At 39.5% G+C, this 26,074-nt stretch overlaps 7 protein-coding genes across 7 annotated transcripts; 5 read left to right on the forward strand and 2 right to left on the reverse strand.

Moving 5' to 3' along the window:
• Positions 1-1,087: 1,087 nt before the first annotated feature.
• On the forward strand, positions 1,088-3,177 carry AK88_00433 (uncharacterized protein; the record flags this gene model as incomplete). Its single annotated transcript, XM_012478084.1, has 6 exons — positions 1,088-1,243; positions 1,348-1,395; positions 1,536-1,790; positions 2,002-2,199; positions 2,344-2,628; positions 2,776-3,177. The coding sequence occupies 6 exons, from the start codon at positions 1,088-1,090 to the stop codon at positions 3,175-3,177; spliced, it is 1,344 nt and encodes a 447-aa protein (XP_012333507.1).
• Positions 3,178-4,988: 1,811 nt separating this feature from the next.
• AK88_00434 (uncharacterized protein) lies at positions 4,989-6,611 on the forward strand (the record flags this gene model as incomplete). Its single annotated transcript, XM_012478085.1, has 2 exons — positions 4,989-5,054; positions 5,205-6,611. 2 exons carry the CDS (start codon positions 4,989-4,991, stop codon positions 6,609-6,611), a joined length of 1,473 nt encoding a protein of 490 aa, XP_012333508.1.
• Positions 6,612-7,955: 1,344 nt separating this feature from the next.
• Positions 7,956-9,957, forward strand: AK88_00435 (uncharacterized protein; the record flags this gene model as incomplete). Its single annotated transcript, XM_012478086.1, has 4 exons — positions 7,956-9,189; positions 9,352-9,412; positions 9,550-9,729; positions 9,828-9,957. The coding sequence occupies 4 exons, from the start codon at positions 7,956-7,958 to the stop codon at positions 9,955-9,957; spliced, it is 1,605 nt and encodes a 534-aa protein (XP_012333509.1).
• Positions 9,958-10,688: 731 nt separating this feature from the next.
• On the reverse strand, positions 10,689-13,413 carry AK88_00436 (uncharacterized protein; the record flags this gene model as incomplete). The annotated part of the gene is made up of 5 exons (XM_012478087.1): positions 10,689-10,784; positions 10,910-11,236; positions 11,419-11,541; positions 11,765-12,457; positions 12,658-13,413. 5 exons carry the CDS (start codon positions 13,411-13,413, stop codon positions 10,689-10,691), a joined length of 1,995 nt encoding a protein of 664 aa, XP_012333510.1.
• A 5,821-nt stretch (positions 13,414-19,234) lies between these two features.
• Positions 19,235-20,379, forward strand: AK88_00437 (uncharacterized protein; the record flags this gene model as incomplete). The annotated part of the gene is made up of 3 exons (XM_012478088.1): positions 19,235-19,374; positions 19,541-19,715; positions 19,873-20,379. The coding sequence occupies 3 exons, from the start codon at positions 19,235-19,237 to the stop codon at positions 20,377-20,379; spliced, it is 822 nt and encodes a 273-aa protein (XP_012333511.1).
• A 2,160-nt stretch (positions 20,380-22,539) lies between these two features.
• AK88_00438 (18S rRNA biogenesis protein RCL1) lies at positions 22,540-23,871 on the reverse strand (the record flags this gene model as incomplete). The annotated part of the gene is made up of 1 exon (XM_012478089.1): positions 22,540-23,871. The coding sequence occupies one exon, from the start codon at positions 23,869-23,871 to the stop codon at positions 22,540-22,542; it is 1,332 nt and encodes a 443-aa protein (XP_012333512.1).
• Positions 23,872-25,703: 1,832 nt separating this feature from the next.
• AK88_00439 (uncharacterized protein) lies at positions 25,704-25,916 on the forward strand (the record flags this gene model as incomplete). The annotated part of the gene is made up of 1 exon (XM_012478090.1): positions 25,704-25,916. The coding sequence occupies one exon, from the start codon at positions 25,704-25,706 to the stop codon at positions 25,914-25,916; it is 213 nt and encodes a 70-aa protein (XP_012333513.1).
• Positions 25,917-26,074: the final 158 nt, after the last annotated feature.

A 26,074-nucleotide genomic window follows, 5' to 3' on the forward strand; every position in this document is an offset into this window, starting at 1 on the left:
ATTTCTATACGCTTAAAAAAAAAAAAAAAAAGCTAACTCTACAGGAATACAACAGCACTACAGGGTTAGTTTCCCAGCCTTGATGAAACACCTGTATTGTCCTATCTATGTCCGTAGAAGGTAGCGTGTGAAATGATAAAAGGAAAGCGCTTACGCACATTTGGGGAATTTACACATAAGTTAAACTAAACAATTGTAAAATACTGTTAGGGGGGTTGTTATCCCACCAATGTTAGCTGATGACAATTTTGGGGGGCATATAGAAATGCTGTAAATTTTTTGTGCGAAAATAAGGCATAAAGGATAAAGGGCTGTGCATAAGTGCCAACATTTTCTTTAAGAATTATTCGTATCCCCTTTTAAAAGGACCGTTATTTGTTCTTAATGGATGAAGTTAAAATAAGGTGTGCATATAGAGCAATTTTTTGTTTAAAGTAGAAATGGTAAATTGGGAGGGAAATATAAAAACGTAATTTGATGCTCGTTAGACTTATTATAGTTGAAATGAATTATAAGTTGTTCCTTACTACTGTCATTAAGGCTTTTTTTTTGGTTTTTTTTCATTTTTTAATTTGTAAACCTTTGTTTTCAGCCAGGTCATCTGCAAATACCTGGGTTAAGCTGCAGAGTGCTTGGCATTTTACACTTCCACAACTTTGACTTTTCGCATGTGTACATTTGCGCGCTTCCACGCGCTTGCGTTCTCCTATATTTGCACAGCTCCATAATATTGAATTTTGTTGGGAGAAATATGCACAATTCGGTCTACCTATCATCAAAGGTACGCTTTTTATTTTTTTGTTGAATTGTTTTGTCTGCGTGTTTGAAGTAACGAGGACGTATATATTTTTCCCCATTTCCCGTGCTTAAAAAAAATGCTGCCTTGAAATTTTTCCTTTGAAATTTTGTGCCATTTGTCAAGCATTTGTTCGTTAAAATTTCATCAGTGTTAATTATGTCTATTTGAATAAATTAGCTCTATCATTTGTTTAATCAAATGTCTGTCTAAAAATAAAAACAAGTCTATCCGTTTGCTTATTTTGACAATTGTTTCATTTTACCAAAAAAAAAAAAAAAAAAAAAAAAAATGATTAGCAATGAAGAATATTGCGTGCCTCAAAAGATTTTATCTATATCTGCGACGGCACTAACAATAATACTCCTAATATTCACCATCGTCAACGAGTACAAATATGTAACGTATTCGAAAGAATTAAGACCCATAATAAAGAACGCCATACCGGTAGGAAGCTGTCCGCGGAATGGACTGAAAATGAATCATAACAAATAGTAACAAAATAGCTGCATAAATTTTATCTTTAATTGAGACCCCCCCTTTCACTGCAGGTTTCCTGCATCCCTTTAGAGGAAAACAATGGAAAAATCATACATATTGTAAGAAAAAAAAAAAAAAAAAAAAAAAAAAAAAAGGAAAAACTGCGTGTGAATCGCTTTACTTGCACACTCTCAATATATAGCACAAAGTATAATTATGCCAAACGGCTGCATCCATTGTTAACCGCTTTGTGTGACAGAATTGCCCGCTACAAGACCAGGAAATATTTTATGCACCACCGGAATTCAGCAGTAACATCTACTCATTTCGAGGCGTATTCTTCGAAATAAAAGTGGAGATGTACCAGTGGGTTAGGGGGTATGGGTACTTGGGGTTGTTAGCACGGGGAAAATTTGAGGATCATGTAGTTAGGACTCCTTACAATTTTTTTTTCTTCTATAAAAGTAGAAAAAATCCTGAGTACATGCCGGCCGTCGGAAATGTGGGGAGAAAGGTGAGCAATGTTGCACGAGCAACGGCGTGTCTCCGTGTTTCCATATGCATGACCGCATGCACACGTACATATATACAATTTTGTGTGACTTGAAGACCTTTGCAAAGGTGTGTCCAAGCCTACATATATGTGCTCACATTTAGGCATAAGCTATTGTACAGTTGTAGCACCATCACCCCTTTTTTTGTTTTTTTTTTTTCTCCTGCTGCAGTATGCCAGTTATGCCAAAGCTGGAAACTACAGACTTCCTACGAATGCTCTGATAAATTTTCAAAAGAAAAAAAAGTTGGACTTAGTGGATGACGGCTGGTTCACTGAGTCGGAAATAAAACCTCCTTTTACCCTGGACCATTTGAACACGAACGTTTATGATAATTATTTGTACACTGGAGATCCTCTGAATCCACAAGTATAACGCATTTGAGGCGGGGGAGCGCTTTAGTCAGATTTAACCCGTTCAGGAAGATTTCCCGCCTATGTATAAAAAAGGCAGAAGGATACACCTGAATTGTGCCCCAATATGCATATGCGCATTCTCACCCCTTTTTTGTAGGTCGGGGATGTGCGCGTGTCCTTTTACGGGAGCGCGTCTACGCACGCAACGGTGATCGGAGTTCAGCGGGCTAGGCTGCTAAATACAATATTTGAAATTGAAGGAGTTGACATCATGAAGCAGAAAGTTGTCTTACTCTCCGAGGACAACAAAATAATGATCAACCAGACCAAAGATTTTATCCACAGGAATTACGGTAATATAAAGTCCTTGTGGCTCATAAGGCTAATTACCTACGCGATGGTGTCCTTTCAGATATACTCTCTCCTGCTAGACAACTCGCGTGTAAGTTGAGCGCCTGTGCGCATACATAAAAAAAAAAAACAAAAAAAAAATACCCAAGCACCAACGAACGATGCACACAATCACAGCGCTTAATCCCATTTATAAGTAACAAAAAAAAAAAAAAAAAAATCACCTAACCTTTTGCAGCATGCCCTGTGGAAACTGAGCACAAGTCTAATCATGTCTGGAATGGTGCTGTCCATCTTCCCATGCATTTTCTGGTTTTTCTGTGACACAGTAGTATTTTTATTTCTATTCGTATTTCTTTTTTTCCTGTCGGTGTGTTTATTCTTCATTTACAACAACGACATGTATAGTGGATACACCGAAATGAAGAACTACATGAAGAAAGCCGTCACAGAACCCACGAATTACACGTTTTTAGATGTAGCAAATGCGTGCTCAGACATATATGAGGATTATGAAAATGTACAGAAGGACAAGATCAACACCATTTTTGAATCCAGTAGCGATGGTTCTTTTTACAATTCCGTCGACAAGCATAACTTGTGCAAGTTTGATTCTTCCCCCGCCGGGATCTATCACTAATCGGGGAGTTTTCCCAGTTGATAAGCTGGGCGCGGGGAAGATTAGGCAAAGGGACAAAGGAGAAGGACAAATAATCAAATGAACACCTTAAAATGGATAAATCAAGTGTGAGCACATACATTTTGCACGCCCCCGAGTATCCGCACTTGGAAGGCTACCCAAATGGCCCCCCCTATTTTCCGTGATTTGATGCTGCTGGAAAAAGGTGAAACTCTTACACATAGACGCAAGCGGAATGGACAAGCGGGTTGGCACTCCTTCACCCAGTTCCCGATCGTCCAGTGCAACTGTTTTCTTATTCCATTTACGTTTTAGCCAAGGCATTTGGGTTTTGTTTTTGTCCGTTTGTTTTTGTTCAGTTTAGTTTTTTGCTATTATTTTTGTTTTTACTTTTTTACTCCGCCTGTTTTTTCTCCCTATTTATTTCACCTGGGTGCTACATTTTACCCTCCCTAAAATTACGGACTTCCATTTCTGCAATGTCACGTAAAAAAAAAAAAGAAAAAAGCGTTTGCATTTTTTTTTTTTTTCAATGTGGTACAATTTACTAATATGCAATTTTTTTTTTTTTTTTTTTTTTACACTTAAAACGGGAAATAAAACTCACTGTCTATTCGCATTTGTTCATTTTATATTTTTGTTCCTTTCGTGTGAGCAAAAGTTAGTGAAACGAAAGACTGGATAATTTCTTTTTTTCCTGTTTTTTTTTTTTTTTTCCTTTTTGTGTAAATTAACGCATATGATATCATCGCAAAACTACGCACATACATTGCCCAAATGTATGCATTCAGCATATTTATGGAGCGCGTTTCCTTTTCGCGATTGATATGTGTATACGTAGCGGATAGGCCATGTGCACGCATTGGTACGTGTCAATGTGGCAAGTATTAACGTGAATATATATTTATATCCCTGCAAGAACACGCGATGCACATGCACTTTATCCTCCTTCCCTTTCTAGGCCCTTTTTTTTTGTTTTCTTTTAATTTTTCTGCATAGCATGTAGTAATTAAAATTGTTCACTCTGGCGCATTTTTTTTTTTAAAGATGATTGCTCATGCAGGGACCAAGTCAGTGCGCATCCGCCCCACGAATGTTTGAAGCCATTTTAAAGTTTTCCTTCTGGCCCAGTGCTAAAGCTGCATGCCCGTGGGGTAACTCTCCGAGTTATGGGGGCGCAGGAAGGCGGAGAAAACGCGCATGTGAAACCTAATACTTAGGACTGAAACGAGTCGGGCGCCAGGGTAAAAGCCAAGGCAAATTCAAATGCAAATGCAAAAGCGTTAACAATAACGAAACCATGAGTTGTCGGCTTTGACACCCTTTGTTGCCCTTCACCATTTTGAATATTTCCTTCTCCACTGGACATAGCTAGTCCCAAAAAAAAAAAAAAAAAAAAGAAGAAAAAAAAAAGAAAACTTATCAACGCTTTATTGGCTAATGTTGGAACAACCAAAAGATGAAGCATATTTTTCTGTTTGTCAGCTGCATGCCCGTGGGGTAACTCTCCGAGTTATGGGGGCGCAGGAAGGCGGAGAAAACGCGCATGTGAAACCTAATACTTAGGACTGAAACGAGTCGGGCGCCAGGGTAAAAGCCAAGGCAAATTCAAATGCAAATGCAAAAGCGTTAACAATAACGAAACCATGAGTTGTCGGCTTTGACACCCTTTGTTGCCCTTCACCATTTTGAATATTTCCTTCTCCACTGGACATAGCTAGTCCCAAAAAAAAAAAAAAAAAAAAAAAAAAAAAAAAAAAAAAAAGAAAACTTATCAACGCTTTATTGGCTAATGTTGGAACAACCAAAAGATGAAGCATATTTTTCTGTTTGTCAATCCTACTGCGGGGGGGAATAGAGCATCTATGTTCACCGAGGTAAGACCCGACTGCGGCATGCGCACGTGCAGCAACGCGTGTACGTACACGTGGACAACCCGCGGGTATCCCGCGGGTGTGCATCTTCACGCATCACCTCTTCACCGCATCACCACTTCACCGCTTCACCACCCCTTCACCACTTCCCAGTTTGGAGTCAACGATATAGTATTCCACAAGCCGCACGAATGCCACTTCTCCATTTACAATATTTTGGAGGGCGAGAATGGGAAGAAGCCCGGATTCCTGCGCCTCAGTTCTGTGACGAACAGCCCGAGCGAGGCTGAAATTAAAAGTGAGTTCGTGACGCCCAACTCGACGAACCCTGTTAACAACAGTAGCCAGTCCTTGGAGGGGAAAAGCGGCACGCCGAACGACAACCCTAGTCATAACTTCAGTGAGAACGGAACAAATGAGCCAAGTAACAGAACTGGAAGTGGTGCGAACAGCAAAGGAGAAGACCACCACCCCAATGGCACAAAGAAGGGAAACAACTTACAAAAGACAAGTAGTGATAACACTGAAGGCACAGTTGGGGAACATGAAAACATATGTGCCTACGTCCTAGTGGCAGGAGGAGATGGAACGCTAAACTGGTTTCTAAAAGAAGCAGAACAGTATGATATTAAGGACGATAAAATTGCCCTAGGAGTAATTCCCTTTGGAACAGGGAACGATTTTGCCAATGCATTTGGATGGAAAAAAATGGATGGCTTTTTTAACTACACCTATTTATTTGACATTTTAAAAAAAATAGTAAATCAAACATTCAAGTCCAAAATTGAGAAGCATGATTATTGGAACGTCCATGTGGTGTTGAAGGAAGATGGGTATTTTAATAAAATCAGTTCGAAGACGAAAAAAAAGGAAACCCTGACTGAGAATGAAAAAAATGTAAAGGTGTTAAAATTATGCATGAGCAATTATTTCAGTATAGGGATAGATTCAAGGATAGGTAGAGGATTTGAAAGGCACAGACAGAAAAGTGCTTTTGTTAATAAACTCATTTATGTCATTGAGGGATTTAAAAAAATTATTTTTAAAAAAAATATTCCTGTTAATTTACTTATTGACAAAATGGTTACTGGAAAAAATTACGACAATGTTATTTTTACCACTAGCCGTAATGACAGCACATCTCCTGCCCCCCCTGTACTGAAAAAAGCAATGAGCATTATATGCGTGAACATTCCTTCGTACTCCTCTGGCAATGACATATGGAATTATACGCATAAAATTGGGTTAAAATTACCAAAGGATTTACCGTCTGAACAGAAAAAAGTGTATAAAGAGTTAAAAAAATCCCATCAGGAGGTGGGGGATGGTGTGCTGGAGTTTGTCATTTATCAGTCAGGAATAGACTTGGGGTTGGAATTCACCCTCAAGGGTAGGGCCTTTAGGGTGCACCAAGGAAATGGCCCCTGGAAAATACTTTTTAAAGAGCAAGTGTGTAATGTTTATTTTCAGGTGGATGGGGAGTACTACCTTATGTCTTCTCCTGACAGCATCTGCATCGACCATTACAAGAAGATCAACGTGTTGAAGAATATAGTGTGATTTGTGTGGGGGACAGTCCAATTTTTTACTTTTTGTTTTCTTTTTTTTTTTTTTACTTCGCTTTTCTTTTCTTGCCTTTTTTTCTTGTTCCCAGCGCTCCGCTTTCGCACAGATGGTCGGGCGTGTAGCCATGGAAAGCCGTCCAAATGGACACGGAAAAAAAGGGGGCGGCGAGGGTCCTGTTCACACGCCGCCCCCCCCGCGTACATATAAACACATCTCAAGTATTCACATGTGATGCACAGTTGTACCAATTTGTGCTTCCTCCTGTACTGTAGTTATCCTCACAACATTGCTTTTTTTTTTCCCCCTCCCCCCTCTTGCGTACCCATTTCCGCGTTTGCCCTTTTGATCTCCGTGACTTGTTCATTTGTACCTTGGCAACATCTACACCGCATGTGAATACGGAATGGGGCTCCTCCACTACGTCCCCCATTCACATGTGTTTTCCGACTCGTCACCCCTCTTTAAACATTTCGTTGCGTGTCTCCATCCCTTTCGCTTTTAAGAAGCACGCTGCTATTTTTTTTTTTTTTTTCCTAATGAAAAGAACCCCTCTTCTCCAACAGGAGGAACTCTGTTTCACGTACATTCTCCCCCTTTTTTTTTTTAACCTTACAAATTTTCACTCCTCATTTTTTATTTATATTTCTTCCATATTCGTGAACATAGCTGGGGAGCACTGTGCATGGTAAGGTACGGTGCATCTTTTGTGTGGCTCTGCCCCAAAATTGTCCCTTCTGGAACAGGGTGTAATGCGCAAGGTGCTGTTTCATGTTGGCGCAATTTCAAATGACATCCGCTTAGGTGCATACGTGAGTGTTGCCACCTGCTTGCCGTTTTTTTTATTGGCCCTGCCCGCGCCCGCAGTTTGTGAAACAATAGGGGAGAGGAAGTGAGATGGAAAAATGGCTACGCCTAACTTTGAAAGTGCGTTTGCCGCTGTGTATTCTTCCCCTCCTCTGTAGATGCTTAAGGGAAGGATACTTCCCACGTCCCCTAATGCCGATTTTTCTGCCTTCTCGAAAAGCGCCCCTGGCAACGGCGCAAACAGGTATGCTGTAAAAATCGATTCTGTGCAAGTGTAATACAAAATGAGCCGCGCGGAATATATATACCCCCCTTTTTTTTTTTAAGAGGGCACAAAGATTGGAGCTATGGCAACTCTATTTGTTGTTGCCAACATTTTTGTATACCTACAAAGGTCCATTCGTACCAACAGTACACCCCTTAGTCAGTCCGCTTTTCAACTGTAAAGCATAGCGCAGTTGTAACGCCCCCCCCTCCACACACACACCTGTCCCCCTTTGTAAAGGGGTACCTGTTATGAAGAATATACAAATAATGATGTGGGCGAAGAGGATAAAATTCACTTTAGGGTGTGACAGAAAAGGCACGACGTTGAACAGAATCATGTATGCAATGAGAACCATACACATTGAAGTGCACAAATTTGAAAAAGTGTCTAGTAACCTCATACAGTGTATTGAACAATATAAAAAAGAGAAACAAATTTGTATATCGTCTTACAAAAATTATAAAAAGGAGATTAAAGAATGTGCACATGAATTATTTACTGATGACATATTATCTACTTTAAAAAACAAAGATTTTAAAATTATTTTTACCTACAGCATTTTGCTATCAAAAAGGGTGCCCTTAAAAAAGGAGACTTTAAAAATGGTAGTGCTGTCCTATGTGCAGTTGCTCAACGGAGAAGAGAAAAAGGAAGGAAGGAAAGAACATACAAATGAACATAATGATGTAGATATACCTCCCCTACTTCTAACACTTAAGTACCTTATCTACCTCAATGTAGATCATGACAAAATTATTTATAATTATATTTACTCTGAGTTAAATAATCTTATAGAAGAGTACACCCTGGAGGAACTTGTTGAAACGGTCAAATTGATCTCGTCCTTTAAGGATAAAAAATGGATCAACCAGAAGGTATTTTCCCGATGCATAAATGAGATTGTTAAAAGAAGCAATCAAATGGAGGAGGAGGACATGTCCAATTATTTAGTCACCATTATTAAATCCTGTTCTCGCCTCAACTGCGAAATTGCAGACATCCACATGCTGCTAGAAATGCTTCGAGAAAATTATGAAAAAAAAGAAAAAAAAAATTTGCACACACTAATTAAAGTCATATACAATTTATTTCTTTGTAATTATCACAACTACAAAAATGTCAACAAGCTAATTGATTTACTAAAAGTTGAACTTATGGGCATTAGGAAGGAGGAGGAATACCCTACGTATAAAAAATACAACTACAATAATAATGTCGTGCTGGACACGAACCACGATTTTGGAGGACAAGACAGTAGGAACAACACCTCCAATGCCGCCATCTGCAACGACAACATCAGCAACATTCATCAGATTTACTTCAACACGAAGGAAAATCAGCACATGATGTATGGGGGCCCATCTGCACCAATCCCCTCAGTCAGTTTGTACCGTCTCAAATTCCTGGACCTCCTCATCCGATCGGACAATTTCCTATACAACAGCGTCTACAGCCCGAATTCGCACTTTTTCGATTTTGTGAAGCAGCTGCGGGTGGAAGGTAACACACGAGGAGAGAGAAATTGTTTCTTGTAAAAGGCCCACACGGGGTCAGACTCTGCACAAGGGGCACTCACCCATGCGCTGCTCATCACCGATGTACTCACCAATGTGGTCCTCACCAATGTGGTCCTCACCAATGTGATCCATTCCATGTTCGCAGGCAAGGATCCACGGGAGACCATTTTTACAAAACAAGCCACATTTTTTGTCAAGGAGAGCGGGTAAGCAAACAGGGACGCTTACGCCCAAGTTGTAGTTACGCGCAAAACATGAAAATCTGTCCTCCGTAGAATGACTCCCATCCGTCTTGTTCATCCATGCGATACACATTCATTTCCCCCCTTTCTCATCCACGTAGATTCAAACTAGCGCGTAAGCTCGTCCACATCTACCCCATCACGCACCTGCCGGAGTTCCAAAACGTGTACGTCGAATTTGTGCACAACAGGAGCATCAACAGGAACATGAAGGACAACCCTCACAAATTCCACCGGCACCATCTAAACCACAGGATTCGCAACCTGAAGTTTTTGGGATGGTAGGTTTATGCGTGTCTGGCGTGTTCATGTGGGTGCTCACTTCAGCCGGGTTACAACAACACCTTACATGCCCCTTACACCCGCACCCCTCCCTCAGGAACCCCATCGTGCTGTACGAATACGAGTGGAAGAAGCTTAGGTATGTTACAAAAAACATTAAAAAAGTTTACTGCAATATTAAAAAGTTCATAAAAAACAAAAAAAGGGGCGATGGGAAGGATTTATAAAATGCATGCACCACTTATATATAAACACATCAGTGGGTGTACATGTGTGACAATTTCATATGCACATAATTTCTTTTTTCTTTACAGAAATTATGATGAAAAACTAGAGTACATAAAAAAAGCGTTTAAAAGCATAAGGAGCCATACACAAGGGGGGTGATAGTCGCCTGGTGGACAATATATAAGGCGGCGAGCTTCGGGCCGGTGTGGGGGTGCTCATAAAGGGGAAGAACGAAGTAGGAAAAACAAATTGGAAGTTTTAAAAAAAAAAAAAGTGCGCACAGGAGAGGAGAGAAATGAAAAGAGGGAGAAACACGACAATGAAATGATAATCCAAACAGAGCTACACAGGTCAACCCCCACGCGTATACATATGTACACAAATGAATACACACGCACGCACAATGTTGTGCTTCTCTTCTGAATTATACATAAATAAACTGCGCGCTGATGGGGGAGTGCTTTTTTTGTGTATATAAAAACAAAACAATAAATTAAAAAAAAATATAAATTAAAAAAAATTCCATTATTGGGGGGGAGAGAACTGGGGGGGGAAAAAAAGATTGACCCAGTTTGGCTAGTTGAGCCAAAATTGCCAGAGGAGGGAAAAGGCACTCGGGGGAACAGGGACGCATGAATGAGTAATGCCAGCATATTTGTTTTAAACACGCAATGGGCCAAAAAAAAATTACGCACATGATAGGTACACATATACACGTGTCTATTTCGTCTTATGGCTCCACTTCCTCCACGGACTTGTCGCTCACTGATTCCTTTTTTTCTTTCTTCTTCTTGAAGGACATTCTTCTCCTTATGGTTTTTTGCGTCTGCGGTGAGGGGGGGAAACAGGACGTCGCCGTCATGAGTGGTAGGAACGAAATGGTGCATGACATGGCAGTGATTGGAAACAATTCGCAATACTACTGATCGATCAGTGTAGAGGGGGGGGTACCTTCAAAATCGTTCGCAGGGGCTTGTACAGGAGGGGCACGACTGGAGCCTCCACTTTGACCAAATCCACATCAATTTGCTTACACAAGTGATTCATTTTAGCTATTTTTTTAATGCACTCATGGCTCAGGCCATGGATGGTTAAATTACGGTTGTTCAAATTATACTGCTGCTTCACTGACGTCAGGGCCTCAATAGCGGTGTAATCAAAGAGGGTGCTTTTTCCCTTAAGGACAATGTTGACCGTGGAACTGTCGTTCTCGTAGCTAAACAGCCTCGTAAACATCTTCTTCGACGCGTAGAACAGATGGCCTTCGATTTCGTAGTACTAAGTGAGGGGGGTGAAAAAATGTAAAAAAGGGAAATGTGAAAAAGGGAACGGTGACAGTGCGTGGGCATAGCTTGCTGTAGTACGCAAACGTGCCTTATTCGTCCCTCCTTTTTCCGCTTCAGTGCAATCCTGTGCGAGGTGACGAATAGCCCCCAACTGAACTTTCCGCTGAGTCTTACCTTCGTGTCTGTGTCTTTGTCGTAAAATATTTCAAACTTAAATGTGGACTTGCTCTGCCATACGTACACCAGAGCGGATAAAATTATTCCCGCGAAAACTCCGGTGGGTACACTCACGAAGACCTGTAAAAATGGGGGGGTGCAAACAGTAATCACGTGTAGCAATAATGCATAGTGGAAAAAGAACACTGCGCCATTTCGGCAGGGCCAAGCGGAGCACCAACAATGAGTGCACGTGCAAAAAATGTTGCGTGATGTGTAGGTTAACACAAAAACGCCTCCACACTTGCGCAATTTCACTTATTATCGTGTGGAGACTCCATTTTTGTGTTTTTTTTTCCCTTACGCATAGGACCGTGACGAGGACGATGATGAAGGCGTCCCATCTGGAGATCTTCCTGCTCATGCACGGGTGGCAATTCCTTATATTCGCAGGGCAGAAAGTAAAAAACACAATGGGGATGGAAAACCATTTGAAGCAATGAATAAACACAGTAATCATAATCCCACAGAGAAAGGAAAGGGGGATGTAATTCAGTAAGGAGTATCCAAAGAGCAAAATGCCATATATTAAAATGGAAGCAACAACTCCACTTTCTTTTCCCCTTGCCCCATTTCTGTAATTCAATACAGAAAGCCCTAACAAGCTACTACCCCCTACAGCACTTCCCAAGGTGGCCAACAAATTTCCAATAAAAAGAGAAAAAACCGTTTCATTCGTATCACATTCTGCACCTCCCATGTCTTTTATAACTTCACTGACCATCAAAACTTCGAGTAGTAACACCACAAACATGTTCACCACCTGCTGAATAAGGTCCATATTAAATACCACTTTGCTAAAATTTAACTCTTTATTTGTGAATAAAAAGGTTGGCTTGGCTTTATCTGACGTAAAGGAAAACAAGTCACCCACTGTATAGGATTTCACACCCTTGAAGGACTCGAAATTGTTGTGCAGATATCCTCTCAGGATCACAAACTCGACGAATATGGTGACTGTTATTGCTATTAGAGTGGACGGGACCTTGTGGCCCAGCTGCGATGCGGGGGAGGGGCAGGAGCGATGAAAATGGATAGCGGTTGTCACGTCAGCACAGTGCAGGAAGACGCGACGAGCAGAGGCGTACTATTAGACATTTCGTGCAAAGGGCAATTAAGCAACCCCTCATCACGGAAAGCGATACACGATATCTAACGCGCGCACGAAGGTAAGGCGATGACACATTCCCCACTCACCTTCGGGATCTTCTTCCAAAGCTCCACGATGATAACCACCAGAGTACAAATGATAACGAAAAAAAGCAAATAGTACCCCTTAATGTACTCATGCGTACGGGGGTCCTTCAGCGTGTGTAACTGTGCCCTCAAAAAAATGATGGACAGTCCGTTACAATACCCAATAAAAACGGGGGTCGGAATTAACTGAATCAAGGCAGACATATGAAAAAGAGAAAAGAAAAAAAGCATCACAGAACAGATCAGGATGCACACATACAACCGTTCAATTCCTTCTGGTAACAGATTCACATTTTCATTCTCCACTACATACTTTGAACACACAGATGCAAAGGCACCCGTCACACCATGGATCACAGCAGGCGATCCTCCAAAAATGGACGTTATTAAACAAAGGAAAGATGCACCTTGCAATCCCATGTAAGGAGGAATATTAGCAATCATCGAAAAGGATATCATCTCTGGTAACATGGTAAGGCATAATATACATCCACACAATATTTCATTTATATAATATTTTGAAGATTCCTTTGGCGTGTTAGTAAAACCCCATCCCCATTTTACTCCATCCGTCATGGATTTGATTGCTGCAAGAAAGCCTATTCTCGATGGTAAACATATTTTTATGTCATTGTCGCATAAATCGTCGTGATAAATTTGTGTCCTTTCTGTTGACTCGTCTATTTTGTTAAAATCCTCCACCTTTTCTGCTACATCGTTTATTATTACATTATCTCCTTTTTTCGTTTCGTTCATTTTCTTCCTTTTTCTGCTTTTTTAAACGGAAAAAAATTTGTTGTCTAAACACGTTTTTTGTGGGGTGTCATGAACCGGTCCGTTTTGCGGAGAATCCTGTGGTGTGGACAGGCCGGGTGCACACAAAAAAAAAGGGGCTGATTGGTACACTGCAGTCCTAATCTCACAGATGTTCATTCGACGATGTGCGTAGACTTGCTGTCGGATGCCCTACTTAAGAGCGGATCAACTTTTACAAAAATGTGTGCGGGTGCTTTTTTCAAATGTGTTTCCCTCTCGTCAGTCATTCCTCCTCATGGTTCACTCGGGGTGCCCTTAACAGCGCGTCTTGGTAGCTGATCCGTCCGGAGGTTCCTCCCCTCTGCGTTTCGATGTTTTGTTCTGTATGGACGGTTGCTGGGAAGACGCAATCGGGTTGGATGCCTCTTCGATCAGCTGCTTATCCCGACTGCGCCTCCTACCTTCCCATGTGTACACACAAACGTCTGCCGCTTCTTCCCCGACGGCGTTACACGCTGTTTATAAGGTGATTACCCTTACAGTGTGTGGCAAAAAAAAAAAAAAAAAATGGTGCAAAAAACACAAGCCCCAATGAACTTCGTTTAAATGGGAACGGAAAAATAACAGCTTGGGTAACATTATATTATCTGGTTACGTCAGCTGTTGACGGAACCTTCGAGGCTCATATCGAGTGCAGGAGGGAAGGCCGGGGTGCACATGAAAACGTGGGGCAGCGTGCTTGAGTAGGTACTTTATGGATGACATAAAAAGGCATATAAGCGAGTACGTAGTAACGTACAATTGTTGCGTACTTTCAAGTACGTGCAGATTGCCAAACCGAATAACGAGCGAGCTAACACACTAATTCATTTGGCAGAGCAAATTTCCTATGCAATGGCGTATAAATCATGCGGAAAATAAAGCGATTTCGTCGATTGAGAATTCTCCCGAGGAGGGGGTGAAAAAAAAATAAAATAAAATAAAAAAAAAGGCAAAAAGCAGTAGAAAATGAAAGGACAACTTCGAGGAAAAGGAAAAAATAATGCCCACTTATTTTTGCATTTTAAAAAAGCGACATGAATGAGGAATGGACTGGACTGCATGTATAACGAAGTAGTCTGCATGGAAAAAAGGCATATCAAAAAAAAAAAAAAATAAAAATAAAAATGTATTCACATCATTTCTCCCTTTTGTTTTTGCACAATGGGATGTTGACGATTGTTTTTTTTTTTTTTTTTTTTTTTTCTTTTCATACACATACATTTATGCGTACATAAAATTATGTGCGTGTACGCCAGGGCAAAAAGGTAAATACGTTTTCGTCATCTTGGCATGTACGCGTATGGCACTTTCAGAAGGGGTTCTTTTGTTCCCTCTTCAAAAAGACTAATAGCTCTTTTTCGCAAAAAAAAAAAAGAAAGAAAAAACAAAACGGAAAATGTGTGTTTTTTTTTTTTTTATGTAATACGTCATGCAGTATTTTTGAAAAGGCTATTTGGGGTTTTAAGATTTATTCGTGTAAGATGTGAGAGCAAAAATGCTAGTTATGTCCAGTAGGGAAAAAAGGCAAAAAAAAGCAAACAAAAATATAAAAAAAAAAGAAGCCAAAAAAATGGAAAAATAAGGAAGAGGAAAAATGAAACGGAAAGGAAAAAAGAACAAAGGGGAAACTGAGTAAAGAATGCGAAAAAGACATATTCTTGTTTCGCAGTATCTTTTTCACGCAAGCGGGAAACACTTATTTTTGATGCTGTGTCCCCCTTTCAGGAACACTTTTTCGCCCCTTTGCCATTTAAACAACGTGTAATTTTTTATTCCATTACTTGTATTTGTGGCCCTATGAGTTTTTCACCAATGGGGCACATTTTACGCGTGCGAAATTGTGCCATTCACTTTTCCGTAGTCTCTCATGCGGCTTATTTTTACATGTACACTTGGGTACCACATTTTTGCGTACATTTTTTCTCTTCCTTTTTTTTCCTCCTTTTTTTTTTTGTTGCCCATCTTGCCTCTCTGCGTGGTCAGACGCAATGGAGTCACGCTCCCCGCGCAAGTACAGTGCTGCTGGACACCATCCGTTTCGGAGGGAAGTGGGGAAGTCGCGTGCGAATTAATATGCATAGCTATCTACTTCATGAAGGTACATATTTTTTTATGACCCACTTTGATATATGAAGGTAAAATGACTGCAAATTTTTTACCTGCCCCATTTTTGCTGCTATTTTCCTAGTAGAGATATATGCACATGGAGGATATATAAAAGACGCGTGCATTTATGTTTTATTCTTTTATTTTTTTTTATTTTTTTTATTTTCTAGCCATTAACAAGTACTCACTTTTTCGAAAAAGTACTCCCCCCCTCTGGGGGCACTACAATTAGCTAAATTGTAACAAAACCGCCTCGCCAAATGCGATAGAACTGTTCTTAATCTTGCGCATATTTTTATCTTAATGATTGGTGTCTTATACCGTAAAGGATGTGGATGCCTCCCCACGTGAAATGACTCCATGCGAATTACACCACACCGCATGGGCATATGGCGCGCGCAACATATATAAATTTATTCACAAATATGTTACACATGTGAGTAAATGTGTACGTAAAAAATGTTACATACAAAATAGGGGCAATTACAATGAACTTTTCTTAAAAGGCCTTTTGGACAAAGCTCTCTCTACGTCGCTGTTTTTACGAATAAAGCCCATTTTTGCAATTCCACCCTTTTCCGTTGTAACAGCGCGTGTACTAATTTGAAGCAATTTCATGAAGCTGTTTTTATTTTTTGCGCCTGAGGCAGAGTCATTTATACAGCCATTGTGTGTGTGTGTAAGAAGGAAAAAATGCCATGATGTGTTTGGTTATGCTATACACTGCGCTGCATGTCCAATGAATGGAAAAAATTGAGGTATGAGAAAAAAGACTAAAAGAAAGGCCCATGCTTAGGAGAGCTCAAAAGGTTAAAAAAAAAAGTTAGATAAAGCGAAATGGAAAGGAGCAAAACGAGGGGGCGGCGTCTTCCACAGGCAACCATGAAGGAGATGGCACGGCAGTATCCCCCACTTCCCGCCTCATACAGTTTCATAACACATTTATATGTACTAACTACATATTTTACACGTATATATTTTATATAGTGTGAAACACCGTATAAGCTTCTCATTAGGAGGTTGAGAATCACACATCGTTTAACCCGCCGCAAAGCCCCTCTGCGCTTGCAGTCAGCGTAACAAAAAGAACCCCTTGCGCGTTTTTATCACCCGTTAATGTTTCATGAGAACTCAGATGAAACGAATTGTTTAGTTGTGCTAAGCGCAAATGTACCCCCGTACAGATAGGCACATACACATATATGTGTAATATCTACCTCTATGCATCACCATATCAGTGCGTGTTGAGCCCCTTTATACGTTCAGCACACCCCTGCCATTATTGCTCTTCCTTTTATCCCCTCCCCGGCGCCTCTTCTATGATATCACCTTTTTCTAAGCGCACCTCACACATATGGCAAATAAAGAAAAGCGCAATTCGTCCATGCAGTGTTCTCGTACACTTCTTAACACGTGCATAGCGCTCTTCGCGCTGAGTGATGGTACAGCTCTATGTGTGTTTACTAGTATACGTACATATATTATATATATACGTATACCTGCAGCAGTAATTTACCCCCTCATTAACGCATAGGCAACTATAGCGTACGCACTTGCTTCCTATTCGTGTGTTTTAACCAGCTGTGCATGCAAAAAAAAAAAAAAAAAAAAAAAAAATTAACATGGGAGTTAAAACCAGCAGAGGTAAGGGGGGACGTGAACTTATTAAGATATGGCCCGCTATTATTATGTCATAATAGCATTTTTACTTATAGATGTGAATTTTAAAAAAAAAGAAAAATTAACACAAGGGTTAAAGCAAGCAAAGATATAAGGGGGGGAGTGTACTTATTAAAATCATACCCGCTATTATGCCATAATAACATTCTTATAGATGTGAATTTAAAAAAAAAAACAAACGGTCGTTTTTTTTTTTTGATGCCTCACTATTTTTAGCAGTCGAATGGTAACAATAATTTAAAAAAAAAAAATTTCATTAGCTATTTTTACAACCATGTTATTTTTAAAAATGGTATAATATGTGAGCACGCTTACCTCTTTTTTAAAATTTTCGCACAAAAAGCAAACGCACGGTTCAAGAAAAACGAAAAAAGGTGCCGCATGTGAACATGGCGACTTGGCGGCACGCTGTCATTCGACATGGCTGTGTTTTGGCTCATATAAGTGTAGTGTACTGTTTTATATACATTAAATTACTTACGCGCGTGATAATATAATTAAGCACTCATTTATGTAAACGCGATGTGACCAACATAATATGAGCTCTTTCTTACCGGTTTGCTCACAGAGAGGTACACGTCACATGGCTCCATACATTGTGCACTAAATGTATTACTTATTTTTGTTTATTATTTATATATACATTATCATCCCGCTTATGACAAATGCCAGCACATTAAAAAAAATTTTTAAGCTTGGTTTGCGCCAAAATTATATTTTTAAAATGTAATTAACACCTGTTCACTTCTTTTTTGCCGCATAAAACAAATTGTTGAAAGAATTTTGCACAGAAATAAAAACGCAAAAATGAATAAGTAACAAATGATTTTTATTTATTACCCAATCACAGATGACTTTTAGCACATGATGAAAAGTTTTTTCGCGCCAACTTTTAAGTAATCAGAAGAATGCATATGTAGGTATATGTGATGCATGTACGCCTTTCCATGTTACATTTATAAGTGTGAATGCAAATGTAAATATATTTATTTGCTTATTCACTTATTTGTTTATTTATTTTTTTACATCACATGGCACCCCTCTGTAAGTGTACTATGTCCGCTGATGCGAACGCGTACATGTAACGAGGAGAAGAGACCCCCTTCATTTTGGGCTCTGCTTAAGCGAACGCTTTGAATTGCTTAGTGTAGCAAACGTAATCACTGCAGTGCGAATAATATTCTTTCCGTACCTCTCCCGTTCATCCCATATACACGCATTTATTACGCTGCGGCCTGTCGGGCTATATATATATATAAAGCACACACAGTACATATAGCATATGCAGCATACACAAGCACGTATGACTTCTTTTTACCCCTGGCTCTCCCCAACCCCATAAAGCTTTCCGTGTTCCATGATCAACCAGAAGAAGCAGAATATATATTTTCCTTCTTCTTTCCCATTGTGATAAACATGCAAATCGAAAACGAAAAGTAAAAATATATATATTTCATTATGCATCGTTTATTTCTTTCATCCCTTGCTTTTTTTTTTTTTGAGTTTTCTTTGCATTAACTACTTTTTGTTTTTAGTTAAACATAATTATTTGCTTTAGGGTTTTTTTTTTTTTCACACCAGTATTTAAAATATTATATGAAGCCAATTTTAAAAGGGGTCCCTATTTTAAATTAGCTATCTGGCACATTTTTTTTTTTTTTTTTTTTTTACAGCATACGTGTACAGGGCCTACCTTTCTTGCCATTTATAACATTTATAAGTTCGTGCATTTCATCTCCCCCATATACATTTCTACTGTATGTGTAATAATACATCCATTTTGAACGTGCCATTGTGAAGGATATTGTTCTTCAATATTTACACACACGTTGGTCGCACTTTTATTAATGTTGGCATAACGTTGTTTATCCATCTCCTTCTCATTACATTTCTGATTTAGTACAATAGAAGGGACGTCGGGAGAACATCCCATTCGCCTAAATTAATTACACCTTTTTTACTTTAATACCTAATTTCTCCTTTGGTGTTGAAAATGAGAGTCAGTTATATTTTATCCCTCCTTTTCTTTTTGATCGTTTATAAAAATACGACGACCAATGTTGTGCAATGTGGCAACTACAGTGATTTAGCGGCAACGAGCGCCTTAACAACAATAGTCAAGGACCCAATCAGGTGAGCATTGCGTGGATTTATCATTAGCAATAGTTTGCACGAGTGTGACACATTGTAGGAAGCGTTGGTTACGCTGTGATGAGTACCTCGTATATTTTTTTTCAAATATGTCTGATCAATATAACGTGAGCTTCATTTTTTTTTTTTTTTTTTTTTTTTTCTCCAGTTTAACGATCAAAGATTTGTATGAACATGGTGTGAAGGATCCAGTCACAAAACTTATTCACAAAATCAAAAAAGTAGTGCGCTATAGAAAAGTGTTGAGATGGTCAAGAATGTGGTGGGTACTACTTGTTAGAGAAATTGTCGGGGATAATGCCATTGAGAAGAAAACTGAAAAGGTAAGTGCCAATTTGAAATTTTGTATGTTGCGCAATGTGTAATGATGGGGGGTGGACACCCCCAAGTGTGGAAAAATAAGTATGAACTGTTCATAATATTTTTACATTTTTTGCATTTTGTTAATATTTTTTTTTTTTCCTACCCATCACCGTGCAGGCGTTACGAGAAATCTGGGACCAGTGTACTATTGCCGTCTACAACAACACCCTTTATGCCATCGAGTCCAAGCCACTGCTATTCTTGCATGGTATTTTGAACGAGTGTAAAAACAACTTCTCCACAAAATTGAGACAAGACCCAGGTTTGATTGTAGCCAAAATAGACCAAATATTAAAGTCCCAAATATATCGTTTCTGGGTATCAGAGCCTTATTTGAAAATAGGAAAATCGAAAATGTTCTACACCAGAATCAACTCCAAAAATGTACCTCCTCTACCCAAAGAATGCACTTTGAAACACTTGTCATCATATATGGAGGAGAAATTAAAATCTATGGAGTCTAAAAAGAATATTGAATCGGGCAAATATGAATTTGACGTGGAGTCAACGAAAAATACGACGGATGACAACATGACGTATGAGGAAGATGACGATGAAAATGATGAGGATGTCTTTGAGGAAGAATCCCCTGATGCGAAAAAGAAAGAAGACAAGAAAGATTAATAATATATAGTGGTGGAAACAAAGTTTGTGCTTTTGTGTTTGTGTCAACCCCAGTTGGATAGCGAAACGGGGTTGTTTGTGTGTCTGTCTATCGGTCGATATTTCCGCACCGTCAGTTACAGACCTCTTCACCCGGACGCGTACCAGTTGACGTATGTTTGCGATGAACGCGTGGCTCCTAGATGGAGTTGACAAGAGAACCCAGTGGAACGTTCGAAGAAGAGCGAAATATTGTGAGCAGAAGGGCCACAACGAATTGTCCTTTTTTTTATTCCCAATTGACCATGTGTGTATGACGAATTTGTGCCCAAGTGGTTGCTAATCGTACCGACTTTTTCAGAAGCTCATTCGTCACCTGAGTAGAAGTGTCCTGTATCGAGAGACGATTGATTCCAAGAACGACGGCGCATTTTCTTAGCTACCACATAGGCTACAGAGACACATTTGCGTGCAACGTCATAATTAATTCTGGTATACTTGGTTTGTGTGTGCATGTGATGAGAAGGATGTACCGATGTCTACACACAGCCTGCGAATACCTGCATTTGAACACTCGTACGCATCCCGACCAATGTAACTCCATTGAGGGTTCACTTAAAAGATGAAGAAAGAGAGTTACCATAGCAGTTCGCATTGAATGCAATAAAAGGGATAAACACGTGTGTACATCGTGTGTTGATATGTACTCGTATCCACATTTCTACAACGTACAGGAGAAAAAAAAAAAAAAAAAAAAAAAAAAAGCTCCATCATCGCATATGCGTTATATATATGTATATGCTTATATGCTCATAATTCCAAAGCCATAAGAACATTCCATCTTTTGAGTTGCCGTTACGATTTTTCATTCATCCATCGCGCCTTGTTCGCTTACCGCGTTATGGCACATTGTCCAGTTTTACGACAAATTGATGTTCATTTTGCGACAATTTTATAGCAGTATTTTTGTTCGCATGGCTGCCTTTTTAGGACCATTGAAATCCTCCCTCCTCTTATGGCGATTTTGCTCCATTTTGCGCCGCCCATTATTTCCTATATAATTTATGTGGCAATTTCAATACAGTTCTTTTTTGCGTTATATGCATTTATATTGCTTTTGTACCATAAAAAGTAAAAGAGTGTTATTTTGCCCTTTTTCCTTATTCATCGTGTTTATCATTTTATTCCTTTTTTTCTTTTTTCTTTTTTTTTTTTCCCCCACACAGTTTTATCGCAATACATTTTACAGCGTCGTTTATTTATCCGAGTATATTCATCCCTTTGTTAAATGTTTTTTTTTTTTTCTCCTTTTTTTTTTTTTTTGTCTTTCATTTTATACTTGCATGGGATTTTTAAAAAATTTATGTTTTTATCATTCTTTAACTTTTTCTTTTTTAATAGATTTTTCCTATTTCTGTTTTTTTTTTTTTTTTTTATTTAGACTTTTTTAAAATTAGTAACAATTTCTTACATTTATTATTCAGCATTAAGAACCTTTTCTCATTTTCGTCTTTTTCAAGCAAAAATTTTGGTTATTTTGTTAAAAAGGAAACTGTTTTCGAAAAGGTGTGCGGTAAGCTCCTGCCCCTTTGACTTTTTTACATGTCTGGAATAAGTCAACCCATCTTTTGCAACGGAGGAACAGGCCGGAAAGAAAACCAATACACATCGCAAATAGGAGGACGCACAAACCGTGTATGTACAGACCAATTAAAATTACGCTGCATTCCACAGTTTGCTTTGCATCATTTTGCTACACCATTGCAGTGTTTGAGGTAGACAGGGGTGCCAAACTGCCCCCAATTTATATGTAACTATTCTTTCCCACAGGGGGGTACAAATAAGGAAAGTCTACAACGAAAGAGATAAAAAACAAATAAGTTTAACACGCTTACGTTCGAATGCTCAAACGTTGGAGGGGGCACCCGAACACGTGTAGCCCCTCCCCCTTCCACGTGCGGCTACGCCTACTAATTTTGCGATGAACAAAAAAAGTCAAAAATTGAACAGGTAGCATAATGACAAACGAAAAAAAAAAAAACTCCATCATTTAGGCAAACACACACTCTGGGGAATTAAATTGGAGGTGTGGTTTTTTGTATGTACAGGGGACAATGACAAATGGGTGTAAGCCGTTCCTCCGAAGATAGCTGTTCAAACAACCCTGCAGAGGTACCACCGCTAAAAGGTTTTCTTCGAAATGTTGCGATAGCCTATGCCCACACACTTGATCAGGTAGGAGTGGTCCACTGGGGATTTTTCAACTTTCTTAATGTCAAACACGACGCTGAAAAAGTCCCTCAGCAATCTAATTAGCGCAATGGAATACGGCTTTACAATGCTCAAGGAAATTTTTGAAACAGCCAAGTCATTTCCCAGGGCCATGTACAAGAGGGGCAGCCACTGGTAGTTGGAATCGACCGAGGGAAGCCCTTTTATTTCGTTCATCATCTTAAGGGCTATAAAAAATCCCAGCCGCTCGTATATGTCCGCATCATGCAGGGTTTTATTCTGTTTGTCTAACTCGGCGGTGCGGCTGCTCCTCTGGGGTTTGTTTGTTTCTTCGTCGTCCGTTGCTTCCTCACTCATTGATTCGTCTTGATCATCCATCTCGCCGCTTCCCCCCCCGCTGCATAGAACGCCACGGGCGTGCCTCAAGAAAAACTCGTCTACGCACAGGTCCGTGGCATACATGCACTTATTCTTCGTATGGGCAAACAAGGAAAACGAAATAAAATGATTTTGCGAATTGAAATTTTTAACCTTGGCATCCTCCACTTCTATGCTGACATATGGAGTAAAGTTGAGCAAATTCTTCTTAGCGAAATTCATCAACTTGTTTCTAAACACAGGAGATATTTTATTGCAAACAATTGTCCCCGTTATTTTTTTAACCACTCCAGGATCATTCATATCCAACGGTTCTACTGTCTTGAGGTTGTCCATAAAAAACAAAACTTCACCTGAACAGTCAGACTTTATTCCTCTTTTTACAATTTTAATATTTAAAAAATAATCGTCCAATTTTAAAATATTTTTAAAAAAGTGTTCGCTCACAACTTTACATGTATGAACACTTGTATCAATAGAATCATCGGTTATTCCTTTTAATGTCAATTTGACGGGGTTTTTAAAAAATGGAGTTACCATAAGGAGGAACTCAAGAAAGTATGTGATGCTTCTTTCTTTTCCACAGTGAAAAGTATTGTCTAAATCACTTATCCTCACTTCATCATTTACATTCCCCATTAAAAATCCTGGTTTGAAATATAACTCATCTCCTTCCTCATTGATCTTAATCGTTGTATCGTCACATAACTTGTCGATCAGCTTTAGCAGCTTGGCTTCGTACTCCCGCAGACCTTCCTTCTCCACTCCATCACCCTGGTGGTCATCTGTCCCGGATGTTTTTTGTTTTTTCCTTGTCCTAATATTTTTAATGGTTATGGCTTTCCCGCTGATCATGCTCAAAGCTAGTCTGAACCGCAGGAAGTTACTCCCTGTGAATTCCATAGTGTAAGCGCTGTTGGGTTAGGTGCTGCTATAAGTATACGTGCACGTATACACGTGATGAATAAATCCACGCAAGAATTTACTCCTTGGGCATGCTACGTACGCGTTGTGGACACCCTGTACTGAGGCAGAAGTTAGCAGTTTGGTCATGCCCATTTACATATATAGCTTGCGTGTTGTTTAATGTATTGAGCAGGTTTCCCACTTTAGACTGTCACTCAATTTCATCCCTATATAAAGTTTGCACCTGCGCAAATTGAGACTTCCCCTTTTTTTTTTTTTTTTTTTGAAATACCCCAAGCGGGAAACATTCCCCCGTACAACTTTTTTAGGACAATTTCCTTATGAAGCAGTTGGGTTCATCCCATGCCGTTGTTCGCATATTTTTTTTTTTTTTTTTTCGCGTTACTTTATAATTGTTTAAAAAGCGTCATGCAGAAATGTATCCTCAAAAGGGGGGGAAATAAATAAATATTATTGCAAATAATAAAAATGGAGATTGGGACGCTAGTCCCCTTCCTTTCGATTTCGCTACTTGGCCAAAAAAATTGCGGGAAAAAAAAAAAAAAAAACAGGGGTAACAGGAATAAGAACAATAAACAGTAGGGAGGCAGCAGTAGCGTTGCATCAGCGCCACCATTTTACCATAACGTTGCGAGCAGTTGCCTTTCAAAGAGCGCCAAACGGAGCACAGGTGAACAAAAAAAAAAAACAAAAAAAAAAAAAATGGCACAACAGCGCCTACTGCAGGAATTACATATTCCGCCTCGACATAGTATATTTTAAAAGAACAAACAAAAAGTCACGTCGACCCGTAATTCCCTACATGCGCGGTTGTAACACTTTTACCATTTCGATAGAACAACAGGCAAAAATTATGCTTATGTTTAGGAGATCAAAATTGCCAATCCAGTGGTGCCTTTTTTTTTTCCCGCATAATATATGCTTTTCCAGTCTTACCCAAAAAAAAAAAAAAAAACGGAGAGGATAATTAATCCCAAGCGCGGTAAAATTATGGTCCACTTTTTATCATTTATCAGTAATTTTTATGCTGCAAAATATTGGGGGCGCCCTTTTCTTCGTTCCAGGTGGCCATGAAGTAAAACCTGAGCCCCGTCCTTGCTATATTTATGCCACACCTTAAAAAAAAAAAAAAAAAGAGAAACTTAAACGTCCACGAAGACGTCCTGTAAAAAGGTACACCTTTGCGAAACATGGAGTTGGGGCGAGATCTTTTTTTTTTTTTTTTTTTTTGTCCTTAAAAGGGAAAACACCCCATGTGTACGTACAATCACCTTGTGCCATTTCAACCCTCTCATGAAGGGATTTTATTCCCCTTTGGAGAAAACCTTGACAAAATGAAAGCACAAATTGTATGTATGTGTCCCTTCGGTTTAAACTCAGAAAATTCAACTTCTCTTTTTCGCGTTCCATATGATCATGCATTACACATATGCTGTAAAAAAATTTACAACAGGGAACACCACCTCGTATATTAGCAAATGAGGAAACATTTTGCAGGTAGCACACGTGTGAGGTGTTAAGAAAGGCGAGCCGTTTCCTTCCCAATTCTGCCTCGTAAACCAGGCATCGTAACACTTTTACTTTTCAACAAATCTCGCATTGAAGTTCTAAAACTGTTCGAAGCAATGAGAACACGAAAACTACGGACGGAGAAGTAACCAAACGCAAGCACACATAAAAACCAAAGCGCGAGAAAAAAACACACTTGGGAGAATAACCCGTAGGCATTTTTGCACACCACACTGCTTTTTTTTTTTTTTTTTTTTTTTTTTGTACTTTTTCGCGTAACTGCAGACCTTCCCCACAAAATGATTTCAGTCAAATTTGTCCTTATCCTGTTCATAATGATGCTTATGTCCTTTCCCTTCATTCCCTTCCTCATGCACAAATGGTCCCTAAATCGTAATAACGTCTTTTTCGCCCTTCTCATCATACTGATGACAATTCCGTTCTCCATAATTGCCTCGTACTCGTACGAAAGAATAAACAACGAAGATTTGTATGACTCGCATGATGATTGAGGAAGGGGAGGGGAGTAAATCAGTGCGAGTAAGTGAATCGATGAAGCCTTGACGGGGTGATGGAGGAGAGGAAACACATGTTTCCCTTCCTTCCTGCGTACGTCTATGTATGTCCAAAGTGGACGCGCAAAAGTTATGTCAATTTTGGGGGGTGATGC

Source organism: Plasmodium fragile, assembly GCF_000956335.1.
Source record: "Plasmodium fragile strain nilgiri unplaced genomic scaffold supercont1.3, whole genome shotgun sequence".
Lineage (NCBI taxonomy): Eukaryota > Apicomplexa > Aconoidasida > Haemosporida > Plasmodiidae > Plasmodium > Plasmodium fragile.